General features: G+C 37.3%; 1 protein-coding gene across 6 annotated transcripts in view; it reads right to left on the bottom strand.

Annotated features, from left to right (window-relative positions):
• FAM13A (family with sequence similarity 13 member A) overlaps positions 1–14,053 on the bottom strand; it is a 344,433-nt gene that overhangs the window by 284,040 nt on the left and 46,340 nt on the right. For all 6 annotated transcript variants that reach the window (XM_077142873.1, XM_077142872.1, XM_077142870.1 and 3 more), the window contains one exon: positions 5,272–5,461. In XM_077142873.1, coding sequence (XP_076998988.1) covers positions 5,272–5,461 — 190 coding nt within the window. The remainder of the gene's footprint in view (positions 1–5,271; positions 5,462–14,053) is intronic.

Raw genomic sequence — 14,053 nt, 5'->3', positions numbered from 1 at the left:
GGCTGATGCTCCTGGTCCTTAAGCATGGGGTGTATTTGTGGATTGTAGAGAAAGGAAGCAGGCCAAGCTAGTACTCGCCCCATTATAATAATTCTACATGGTAAAATTTCAAATATGAAATGATTTTACACAGTAAGAATAACATCAGCTATTGTTTATTGTTGAAGAAAAGATCAGAACACTGATTAAGCCAGCACCAAATTATTATTTTAGGAGGTCACACTTTGGCATCTAAATAAAACCAAACAATCCTGTTAAATAGATTAAATTAATTACCTAGAGACCTATTTGCATCTAAATCAGTGGAATGCAGTTTTATTCAATACTGGGTGCATAAATGAGTCCTATCAGTGCTCTAATTTAACATCTGGCTTCAAAATCTGGTAGGCAAAGGTCTCACCTTCTGGTCTGGTTGTGTATAACACCTTTGGGGATTTAACTGTTTCATGCATTTGAGCAAGTCCAGAGCTGTACTCTAAGAACCTGGCAGTTCTGCAGCTTAACCTCCTCCAAAAATAAGGAGATAACAACTTCAGAAGTAAGAACATAGACTTAGCTTTGTTTTCTGAACAAAATATCATTTTGTCATCTACACATCTGGTACCCAGAGCATGTAGATTTTTTTTTCAATTAACAAAAAATACCTGACTTTCTGAAGTCTGAACTGTCTGCCATACAACCTTGTCAAAAGTTCTCATATATTCCTATAGAGAAACATATGGGCAGGGCTTCTCACAAATTTCTAATGTAGGATCTTGCTGGGAATTGAATCATGTTCCCCACAAAAAACATATTCAGGTTCCAATCCCTGGTCCTATGAGTTTGAACCTACCTGTAAACAAGACCTTTGAAGGTGTTATTAAAGGTATCCGAACTGAATGAGAGTGGCCTCACTGCAACATGGCTCAAGTCCTTATAAACAAAGGAAATATCACACAAAAAGAAGCCCTGGGGAGCAGCTAGAAGCTGAAAGTCAATGGAAAATCAAGGAAAAGATGAACACACCTCCATGTGTATGGCCACGTGACAGAAAAACAAGGACCAAGGATTACTGGCAGCCAGTACCAGAATTCTCAAGTTTTCAGGGAGAAATCAGTCTTGCTGATGTCTCAACTTTGGACTTCTTCTAGCCTCAAAACCACAAATCAATAAACTTCCATTGTTTAAGCCAACCTGCGCCAGTTTGAAAGGATTATGTGCCCTAGAAAAGCCATGTTTTAATCCTGATTCATCTTGAGGGGGCAGCCATTTCTTTTAATCCCTATTCAGCACTGTAGGTTAGAAACTCGATTATATTATCGCTATGGGGATGTGAGGCACCCAGTGGCTGGTATTAACCTTTGATTAGAGGGAGATGTGACTCCACCCATTCCAGGTGGGTCTTGATTAGTTTACTGGAATCCTTCAAAAAAGGAAACATTTTGGAGAAAGCTTGAGAGCCACAAGAACCATGAGAGCCCAGGCAGCCAGAAGCCTTTGGAGAGGAAGAAGGAAAATGCTTCTGGGGGAGCTTCATGAAACAAGAAGTCTGAAGAGAAAGCTAGCAGATGCTGCCATGCTCTCCATGTGCCTTTCCAATTGTGAAAGAAACCCTGGATATCATCAGTCTTCTTGAAGCAAGGTATTTTTTCCTGGATGCTTTAGATTGGACATTTCTATAGCCTTACTTTAATTTTAACATATTCACAGGCTTAGAACTGTAAACTTGCAACTTAATAAGTTCCCCTTTTTAAAAGCCATTCCATTTCTGGTATATCGCATTTCAGCAGCTAGCAAACTAGAGCAACAACCCATTGCATAGTATATTTTTAGCAGCTGGAAAAAATAATAGTTTTTTGTACCAGAAAGTGGGGTGCTGCTATTACAAATACCAGAAAGTATGGAAATAGCTTTGGAATTGGATAATGGGTAGAAGATGGAAGAATTGTGAGTGCCTGACAGCAAACCCCATACATTTCTTTGAAGAGACTATTGGTGTAAATATGGACATCAAAGGTACTTCCGATGAGGCCTTAGAATGAAATGATGGATGTGTTATTGGAAATTGGAAGAAAGGTGATTGTTCTGGTTTGCTGGCTGACAGAATGCAACACACCAGAGACGGATTGGCTTTTAATAAAAGGGGATTTATTTTGTTGGTTCTTCAGAGGAAAGGCAGCTAACTTTCCACTGAGGTTCTTTCTTACGTGGAAGGCACAAGATGGTCTCTGCTGGTCTTCTCCAGGCCCCTGGGTTCCAACAACTTTCCCCAGGGTGACTTCTTTCTGCATCTCCAAAGGCCTGGGCTGAGCTGCAAGTGCTGAGATGAGGAATGCCGAGCTGCTTAGGCTGTGCTACACTGCGTTCTCTCATTTAAGCACCAGCCAATTAAGTCAAATGTCACTCATTGCAGCAGACACGCCTCCTAGTTGACTGCAGATGTAATTAGCAACAGATGAGGTTCAAGTACTGTTGGCTTATGTCCACAGCAACAAGACTAGGTATGCTCACCTGGCCAAGTTGACAACTGAATCCAACTAACACAGTGATGCTTGTTATAAAGTGGTAGAGAACTTGGTAAAATTATGTTCTGATGTCAGACTGAAAGTAGAATTTATAAGTGATGAATTTGTATATTTAGCTGAGGAGATTTCAAAGATAAGTGTAGAAGATGTGACCCGGTTTCTCCTGGTAGGTTACAGTAAAATGCAAGAGGAAAGAATAAGCTGAAAACTCTCTTAAGCACAAAGAAACAAGAAATTGATCATTTTGAAAATCCTTAGCCCATCCAAATAAGTGCAGCTGTATCACGTATCTCCCCTGAGTGCCCATGAAGTAAGTCCCCAGAGGATAGGGCTCCATGTGAGGGTTTAAATGAGCAACCCTTTGCTAAAGAGGGAATGCTGAATATGGATCCAGTCAGTCATTTCAGTGGAAATCAAAATCGGAAATGAAGTTATGCAGGAAGGATCTGGAACTTCATGTAAAGCCAACAAGATTCTTGCAATATTTGTATGAACAGAAGCAATGCCTGAAAGAAACAGAGAAAAGAAGAACTGAAGGAAAAATGATTTTAAGAGCAGATCCATGGAAGCTGAGCACTCTCAGGCCAAGAGAGCAGGCTGTCCAATGTATGTGGAAAGGGCAGGTTCACCCCAGCAACTGGAAGAGGCAGGCTACCTGCCCTAGTGCTTGAATGGGGCAGTTCTACACCCCATTGTCAGGTAGAGTGCTGCCACCCTACTGCTCAGATATGATGGGTCTGTTTCATGGAATTGCTGGCAGCCATCCCATGCTTGAAGAGATAGAGCCTATACCCCAATAATAGGGAGAGAATGGCCACAGTGTAAACATTAGGAGAGGGTGGACCTGCGCCCGCAGGTCCAGAGGACAAAATATCCATCAGTAAATGACTATCAGACCTTGAAATCTAATGGAGTTTGCCCTGCTGCATTTTGGACTTATTTGCAACCCCTGACTCTTCTTTTCTTCCTAATTTCTCCATTCTAAAATAGGAATGCTTATTCAATGCTAATTCCACCATCGTATGTTAGAAGTAGATAACTTGTTTTTAGGTTTCACAGGGCTATCGGACAGAAGAATTTTGGAAAGGATGGACCAGGCCCCTAATTGATTTTGATGAGACTACTTACCATTGTTACTGATATGACTTAAAGTTTTGGGGATGTTGTAATGGAATGAGTGTATTCTGCATGTGGGAAGAACATATCTCTTAGGGATCCAATGGACACACCAGTTATTATATCATGTCTTCTACAAAAGTCATGTTCCAGTCCCAACCCCTGGTCCTGTGGGTGTGAACCATTTGTAAATAGGACCCTTGAAGATGTTGTTAAGTTGTGCCCAAACTGAATGAGGGGTGGGCCTTAATCCAATATGCTGAAGTTCTTATAAACATAGGAAATTGGACACAGAAAGAAGCCATGGGAAGAATCAAAAGCTGGAAGTCAGCAGAACCCAGAAGAGAAAAGAGATGGCATCATCATGTACATTACCAAGTGACATGAAAGTCAAGGACCAACAACCATTAGTAGCCAGCCCCAGAATACCATACTCTTCAGGGAGAAAGTATCACCTTGCTGAAGCCTAGATTTTTAATCTCAAAACTGTGAGCCTATAAATTCCCATTGTTTAAGCCATCCCATTGTATGATATTTGTTTAAGCAGCCAGGAAACTATTATAGATTCTCACTGAAAAAGGGGGCTGACTTCTAGTCTTGGGAAGCTATGGGACCTATAGCAAACTACACAAAGTACAGAATTTCTCTGAAGTCTCAAGTTTTCCCTTTAACACTCTCTCCTCACAACGAGACAATTTTGTCTTAGTATATGAAAGATGAAAATTCCCAACATTTCCCTCAGAATATTTCCCTCCCAAATCTTTTGAAGTTGTTTGCTGTTTATTATATATTTTGGAATTCTGCCATCACAGTATCTTAGTTTGAAAAATATCGATCTATACCTATATTTTTAGATATAGAGCTATTTTTTTAGCAACTGGAAAAATAATACAGTTTTTATTATTATATTGGATATATGTGGTAGTTAGATTTAGTTGTCAACTTGGTCAGGTGAAGGCACCTTGTTTTGTTGCTGCAGACATGAGCCAATGGTACGTGAACCTCATCTGTTGCTCATTACATCTGCAGTCGGCTAGGAGGCATGACTGCTGCAATGAATGATGTTTGACTTAACTGGCTGGTGCTTAAATGAGAGAGCACAACGTAGCACAGCCCAAGCAGCTCAGCATACCTCATCTCAGCACTCACAGCTCAGCCCAGGCCTTTGGAGATGCAGAAAGGAATCACACCGGGGAAAGTTGTTGGAACCCAGAGGCCTGGAGAAAAGGCCAGCAGAGATTACCCTGAGCCTTCCCACGTAAGAAAGAACCTCAGATGAAAGTTAGCTGCCTTTCCTATGAAGAACCAACAAAATAAATCCCCTTTTATTAAAAGCCAATCCGTCTCTGGTGTGTTGCATTCTGGCAGGAAGCAATCCAGAACAATATATATAATATTATTATGTTATATATAACATTCTCTCGAATTATAAAAACTTGTCTTACTTTAAATTAATTGATCAAAAAGCCACATACCTGGCTCATATCACTCTGTTCCTCTGTAGAATTACATTTGAAGAAATATGCATTAATATTATGCTCTTTGAGGTTTCCATAGGCCAATACAAAAGAGCTGCATACGGAATGTTTACAATTTTTAAAAATACGGACAGTATGTAAAAACAAAGAGATTAAACCACAACTTAACTTACCATGCCGTGTCAAATACTCCACTATACTCCAGACTATAGTTGGAATGCCATTCTCAGTGAGCCCCTGCTGCTGAAGTTCTTGGAGACTTACTCCAAATAACTTTTTATACGTAGACTCCCTCTGTTCACTTACTGGCACTGCCACTATCTTTTTCATGTCTTCTTTCAGCTGGACCGCTGTTTGACTTTGCTTAAAAAAGCGCAAGAAAAAAGAGCAGTCAGTCATATTTACCACAGGAGGTTGCATGGTTACAACAGAAACACCTCAATTAAAATGTGTTTGAAGACGAATAGCAATGGTCTCCACTTATTTTTACTCCAACTCAAATAAAAATTCCTAACATCTCTAAAACGTACTGATATAATGGCTAAAAGGAATGAAAGGGAATGAGAAACCTAAAGCCACAACTTAACTGTAGCTAAGAGATGGAGCAATACACTGCAGTATCTAAGATGTCTTATTATAGTAACCAAGGGGTGTGACCCAGAAGTACCTGATTAATAGGGAAATAAATCCTATTTATAAAAACACTGGAACTCAAGCAGATGCTGAAACAGTGACAATTTCCGAAGTTGAAAATGTATCCAGATTTCATTTTAAGTAGTTTTCCTTTGCAGAGTCAGAAGAAATGAATTATAAGTGTAGAGTGAAGAGTTTATTTCTATGATTTGATTATATCTGTAAATACCTCAGTAATTTTTTTAGCCCATTAACTCAATTTAATTCTCACTGAAATTTGAAAGTCCATATTTCTGAAATAGCAACAGGTAGTCACAATTAAAAGTTTTTCATCAAGACTGTACATATTATAAATTAAAATTGCAACTTACATAAAATATTTCAAGTTTCCACCATAATAAACTAATCCATACAAATCTGTTTCTTCCCTTTAATTTGAAATTGTATACCAAGGAGGTATTATAAAAGATATTGTTAATATGGCTCAAAATAACACAATGAGGGATTTTTTTAAAGCATGTTTCCTATATGAATGGTTATGTATATATAAGTCCAAAACACTGAAAACAAAGATGGCAAAATGAAACCATTTCATTTGGGAACAGAGGCAATAGCATTAGGGAAATTTTTGCTTTTCAAGTGTGAAGGTAACAACTAACATTTCCTAAAGTGTAAATTATAAGTGCAATCTCACATAGCTATTACAATATACTAATAGTAGAAACAATTACCTCCATTTAGAATTAAGGAAACAAAGATTGGAGAGTTAAGTAATAAGACAAAAGCCACAGAACTAGCAAGACAGTTTCATCTTGCTTTAAATCCATGTTTCTTTCCTTATGTTAGATTTATATTAATGCTATAATGCAGTTTTATATAATTATAGTAATAACAAATGCTGCACATAATGCAAGATAATTATACATGAGTTCATTCTACAAACTTCATTTTGAATAGGGGTCTCTGTAACTCAGTTTGATTTTAATAATCTACAGAATCTGTTCTAATTACCTGAAATATTTTAATGTTTTAATAGGTCAGATTTGAAAGCTGGATTTCCCTAGTGAGCATATAGCAAATATAAAGTTAAAATACTGACTTAGCATCATTAATAGATAAGGCCAAGTATTTGCTACTAAGCAGTTGGATCAAGGACAATTACTATCTCTATTACCAAGAAAATTCTGACTTAAGTAATTAAGACAAATTTGTTACAACTAATGTTTTAGTTTGCTAATGTTGCTGGAATGCAAAACACCAGAAATGGACTGGCTTTTATAAAGGGGATTTATTTTGTTACAAATTTACAGTTCTTTGGAGAAAAGGCAGCTGGTTTTCCTCTGGCTTCCTCTGTCACGTAGGACAGTGCACAGTGATGTCTGCCGGCCTTTCTCCTGATTTCTGGGTTCAAATGGCTTTCTCCGGGGTGATTACTTCCTGCATTTCCAAACGTCTGGCTCTTAGATGCTGAGCTCTCTTCTGACCTCTCTCATTTAAGCCTTTAGCTAATTAAATTAAATGTTACTCATTGTGGAAGGCACTCCCCTTAGCCAACCACAAGATGTAATCAGCCATAGATGAATTTCACATGCTGATGATTTTAGTCACAGCAATAGAACAGCTGGACACCAGCATCTGGCCAAATTAATACCTGAACCTAACTACTACACTAATTACTTTTTTTTTCTTGTGGGTTTAAAAACATACCAATCTCCTTCAACTGAACACATGGGAAATGCCAATCAACCAGGTATATTTGGTTAGCAAGCAGTCAAAAAAATAACCAGTAATAATGAAACTTTGAAGAGTCTGAAGTGTAGCATTAAAACAGCTGACAACATGAAGTTAAATTATAAAAATTTTGGTTTACTTTTATTTTGTCTTCTTAGAGGGCCAATCTAGCACAGTGGTTTAGAGCATGGAATGTGTTCGGCTAACACTTTTTAAAAAACTAAATGTTGTTTAAAAAAGAACAATGAAACATCACTGTTACACTTTCAGAGGTATTTCAAATAATCCTTCAATGATTCTAAATACAAATTATGAATTCATGCTCATCTAGTCTAGTAGATGAATGGAACCAGGTAATGGAGCCAAAAATGAAAATGTTATTAGGAGTCTATACCTAAAGTACTAAGGAATACTCAACAGATTAGAACAAATACAAAAATCTTTTCTGAAAGTACTAAGAAATATTCAAAAGTCCCTTACTCTTAGAGAAATAAAAATAAATGTAGAAATGAAAAACTGTTTATGATTAATTGCACTTAAACAAATTATTTTCTAATCTTATCAACCTGAAAATATAATGAGTTTAGCTCCAATTTCCCTTCAACACCAATCTTACCTTTCCTGCCTTGATAGAAACTAAAGCAATAAATAACTAGTTGAAGAATCCTGAGTATTGCTTAACTGCTATAAACTTTTGTCAGCATATAAATTCCCGTACAGCACTTGATTCTGAAGACTGGACATATAGGGTATGTATGGGCATTTGTAAATGTAATAGAGGCTCCTACATAAAAAAAGAACTCAGAGGACCTGATCTTGGGATTTTACTGCTAGAACAATCCTTTACTGCACATTTAGTGCTTATACAATCACTTTTTGAATAGGGAAACTAGGGTCAAAAAAGTTGTGGTTAATTCAACTTAAAAAGGCTGGGCCTAGAGCCTAGATATTTTGAGTTTTATACTAGTATTCATTTTATAATTAAGTGCTGGTAACACTGTTTATTCCACACCTTTATTTTTGTTCAAAAAATATCTCAGGTAGCTAAAAAATGTATACATTAGGATTATAGAGAATGCGTGTTGGTTTGGGGGACACATAGTTGCTACTCTCTCTTATCTAATAACAAATTCCAGCCCCCTTTTGAGGAATGGCTGCATCCTCATCATGAACAGCTTTGATGAGACTACCACTCACAAGTACAGCCCTACTTCTAGCCTGGGGATCCATACCAGGTCAGAGGCATTTCAAATAATCCTTCAGTGATCTTCTGTGGGTCACAGAACCTTAAATGGATTATCACCAAGCTAGAAAACAGTTGGAGCTCACCCTATACAAAACTTAAAGTTGATCAAACACCTAAATATAAGAACTAGCACCATAAAGCTTCAAGACCAAGTAATAGGAGATAGCTTCCTAAACGTTATACCGAAAGCACAAGGAACAATAGAAAAAATAGATAAATGGGAACTCCTCAAAATCAAATGCTTCTGCACCTCAAAAGACTTTGTCTAAAAGGTGAAAAGGCAGACATATCATTGGGAGAAAATATTTGGAAGTCACATATCGGACAAAGGTTTGATTTCCTGTATACACAAAGAAATGATACAACTCAACAACAAAAGAACAACTTAATTATAAAACGGGCTAAAGATATGAATAGGTATTTTCTGAAGAGCAAATACAGATGACTCACAAGCACATGAAGAGATGTTCATTTTCTTTGTCCATAAGGAAATGCAGATCAAGACTACAATGAGATACCACCTCACACCTATAAGAATGGCTGCTATTAAATAAACAGGAAACTATGAATATTGGAGAGGATGTGGAGAAACTGGGACACTTATGCACAACTGGTGGGAATGTGTAATGAATGGTACAGATACTACGGAAGACTGCTTGGCGGTTCCTTAGGGAACTAAATATTGAGTTGCCCTATGACCCAGCAACAGTACTACTTGTTATATACCCAAAAGAGTTGAAAACAATGATGCAAACAGACATTTGTACACCAATGTTCATAGCAGCATTATGAACAATTGCCAAAAGACAGAAACAATCCAAATGCCCATCAACAGATGAGTGGATCAACAAAATTTGCTATATATATATATTCAATGGAATATCATGCAGCAGTAAGACAAAATGACATCTTGAAGCACATGGTAAGATGGATGAGCCATGAGGACATAATGCTGAGTGAAATTAGCTAAACACAAAAGGATAGATACTGTATGATTCTACTTTTATGACCAGCATAAAGGTATAATCAGAGGCTTATAATACAGAATATAGGGGACTTAGAGATATATAGAAGCTAGAGATGGGTAAACCGTTAGCTAATGAGGTTGAACTCCAATGTAAGGGAATAGATAGGAGTGAAGGTGGTTCTCTAGTGGGTCTATAAGTAATATTACCATATTGAAGATGAACAAGATTGAAAGGGGTTGTGCAGACCTACGTGTCCCACTGATTCACACTAGAAATATAAATTAGTTCTTGCAAGAACTACTTCAAAGATATGATGCACAAGGAGTGTTTAAGTCCAGGGTATAGGGGGAAATTGCTATTGCATGCTATGGGCTATGTTTAAAAAAGAAAACATCAGCACTACCACAGCAACCACAGAGGTAAATAATGGGGGGAGGGACAAGAGTTAAGGGGAGGTTTAGATTTCCTATTTGGCAAGGGTGTGTTTATTGGTTTTCTTTCTCTTGAGAACAATGAAATTATTTAAAATTGAGAGTGTTGATGGCCTGTAGACTTGGAGCACTCTACATGATCCCAGATGTATGCAGGTTGCTGAAGGATGCACTGACTGAAAAGTAGATTGGCGAACAATGGTGTATACTTAGGAACGAATGTTATTCTGCTACAAAAAAGGAATGAAGTCATGAGGCAAGCAATGATGTGAATGAATGTGTGGGACATTTGGTGAAGCAAAATAAGCCAGAAACAAAAGAACAAAATGGTGTGGTCTCCTTTAGAAAATGCTTACAAGAAAACATGGGCCTAGATTGCAAGCTTTTATATCAGACACATTTAGCCCGGAGGGGTAATTATTATTTCTGGATTTCAAAAGGCTGTTTAAAAAAACATATATAACCTGATATTTAGAGACAAGAATGAAGCTGATCTGGTTGGGGTTAAAGTAATTCAGAACACAGGCGTAAGGAAGACAGTGTCCATATTTTAGAACTATGCATACTCTTTGAGACCAAAGGAAGAAAGGTTTATTTAGTCTGGAAACGAAATTTTCTATAGCACACAATCTAATTCAATTTATCTGTATAACTCATTTGAACAACTGAAACACAGGGAGCCCAGATAAGAAACAGGTATTTTATCCTGCATAGCCTAATGTAATGCCTGGATACTTCCTAGAGTATATTAAGCAGATAATAAAAAAATATTGGCAAAGTCCCTTGAGGGATAGGATAAAAAATATGGAGATATTAAACTTTACCATTAGGAAATCCCCTGATACTGCATCAAACTTTAGGGACACCCAAGACAATAGGCCATGCCCTTGATGATCTCGAGGCTTACTCTCATAAAGTTTATGTAGGTAGCAGAGAAGCTTAGCCTACTTATTGGTATGCCTAAGAGTTACTTCTGGAGGACCTCTTTTGTTGCTCAGATGTGGCCTCACTCTCTCTAAGCCTAATTCTGCAAGTGAAATCATTGCCCTCCTCCCTACCTGGGACATGACATCCAGGGCTGACAGTTTCCCTGGTGATGTGGGAGATGACTGCCAGGGATGAATCCAGCCCTGGTGCCATGGGATCAACATTTCTATCCCGATCAAAAGGGGGAAAAGAAGTGTAACTAAAAAAGTATCAGTGGCAGACAGAGTTTAACTAGAGTCAAGAGGCTACTGTGGAGGTTGCTCTTATGCTTCAGTTTGACATTGCTACCTATCAGCCAAACCCCAACCAGGACCATTCTAGCCAATCCTAAAGAACACCAAGGGCATTATATAAGATTCTTCAAGGGTTCCACACACTAGAGTAACTTTCCAGAAACCTACAACCTCCAGATGGGTTCCTGGACAAGATTAGTCCTGAAACCTAGAGGGTCCAGCCTCTCCAGAACATCAGATAATTCCAGCTCTCTACCCCATATTTGTGACAGATCCTTCCAACATGAAAATGTTAGAATGTCTATAGCCCAAACACCCCTTAGCAAATTAATATGATTGCTGGTCATTAGATTGATGTCTTTTTTGGGTCTCCAGTCTCTTGGAGCAGTTAGAAGTGGAAACCTAGAGTTGTGGAATTGTGACCCATGTCAAAGCTTTGAATTGTGTTCTACAACTAACTGTGGTGCTTTGAAATTTATTGCTTTTTTGTATATATATTATTTTTCACAAAAAAGAAAGAAAGTCGATTGTGGTGATAAAAAAAAATATTTAAGCCTTCTAGCCTCCTATGTCCTGGAGCAGCTAGAAGGAAAAATCTGAGAGGACTATATGGTGGCCATGACAACTCTGGGATCTATCCTGTAACTTCTTGTTGAAAAGTACTTTGAAAACTACTGCTTTTTTATTTCTTTGCTTAGTATATATGTTATATTATACAATAAAAAATAAAGAAAAAGAAAATAGTTAGAGCTAATTTAATCCAGCTGTAGTACACTGATAAATTGATTGAATAGCTCTTACTACCTACATCTGACGGTCAGAGCTGATTGGTTCTATAGTTGCCCTTTTCCATACTGGTCCTTCAGCTGTTCCTTCCATTTGGTGGATGATTCCCATAATTTTCTAACTTAAGTTAGCTAAAATCCTTTTCTGTTATGTAACAGCACACACATACATACACACACACACACAATTCTAAGTGAGAAAAGTAATTATTTCCAAAAGGTGAGAAAAATCAGCGCAAATAGAAAACTAGGGTTGTCAAAAATAAGAAGAAACAAATTATAATAACTGACTCCTTTAGTGCTTATATGCTAATCATGGATTCAAATACTTTGGATGACTTTACTCATTAAATATTATTAAAGAAACCCCAAAAAGGAAGATAGTGTAGTGATTCCCAAGTTTTAGACCACACAGTGGAGTTAATATGCTTCAGATCACATGAAATATATGATGTAACCAGGATTTACACTCAAGCAGTCTGAGTCCAAGCACTACATTTTTAATGCTGTCTTGAAATAATAATGTGGTGAGAATAAAAAAATAAATGTTGTGAAGTCCAATGAACTTGCTAGAAATGAGAAACAAAATTCATCTTCTTCCAGCAGAGGCAAATAAGATTCTTTATATGTTTCATGTTCTCCTTATAACAAAGTAAGACTGCAATATCAATATTTCTGATATTATCTGATACAAGAACATGAACAGGGAAGACCTTTAAAACAATAAGCAGGGGGCGGGCCGCGGTGGCTCAGCGGGCAAAGTGCTTGCCTGCTATGCCGGAGGACCTCGGTTCGATTCCCGGCCCCAGCCCATGTAACAAAAACGGAGAAACAGAATACAATAAAAACAAGAAAATGTTTAAAAATGTTTCCCTTTCTTCCTTCTATCCTTCCTTCCTTCTCTCTGTCTTTCCTTTAAAAAAAAAAAACAATAAGCAGGATGTTTCCTAAGCCTTGAGTTTTTATAATAGCTGGCATTTACTGAGTGTTGATTTTATGCCAGATTCTGTTGAAAGTGCTTTAAAATTGATGTCTTTAAATCTCAACCAACCCTTATCTTTAGGTACTACTATTCCCATTGAGAAAAAAAACATGAAGGCACAAAGGGAAAGAAACTGGCCTAAGTTTAAATAGCTAGTAAATTTCAGAGCTAGAATTTAATTCAGATGCTCTGGCTCTAGTGCTTGACTGCTTAACAATGACCTATTAGTGTGTCTCTGGTACCTTTAATCTTGGTGATTCTGGAAATTACAGGTAAGCAGCTTTCTGTTTGTTTGGCTTAATACAAAATCCAATTTTAAATTACTGAATCAATATGCTGTATTCTCTTATGACAATCCTTCGTGAATTTAAGTACCATGAATTTAAACACTACAAATATAAAGTAATTTGAAGAGTAATCTGATTATTACATTGCTGGTTAAATTCAGAACTGAGTACTCTAATACATTTTGAAACTCTAGCTAAGACTTAATGAGATAAGAAAGCCACCCCAGTACCAAATAAAGGGGTACAAGGAAAGCACAAGATGAATCTGAAACATCTTGTTTCAGAAAGGACTAAAGTGTTCAAAGATTAATGGGGCATATAAAAAAGACACATGGGCCAGCTTAAACACTTAGTCAACTTTGAGACAGCTGGACCATTCAGAGTAACATCTGTAAATGATTATAACATCTCATGCAAATAAAAACCCCTGAATCCAAAGTGATACTAAGATGAGTGAGAGAAAGAAGCAGCAGCAAAAGTACTTTTTGTTGAAGAGCACCACATATAAATGTAGAAGGAGTGATACATTTCATAAATGTAACATCTTCCTATTAAATTATTTAAGTAAAGATTAACAGTGGATGCTGAAAAGATAAGGTGGAAGATTGCTGAAGAACAGGATTTTCAGTGTGCAAAATGATTACATATTAACCGCCAAGGAAAAATTTTATT

Source organism: Tamandua tetradactyla, chromosome 24 (assembly GCF_023851605.1).
Source record: "Tamandua tetradactyla isolate mTamTet1 chromosome 24, mTamTet1.pri, whole genome shotgun sequence".
NCBI lineage: Eukaryota > Metazoa > Chordata > Mammalia > Pilosa > Myrmecophagidae > Tamandua > Tamandua tetradactyla.
The sequence above is the reverse complement of the archived record's forward strand: the minus strand, read 5'-3'. Positions and strand labels throughout refer to the sequence as shown.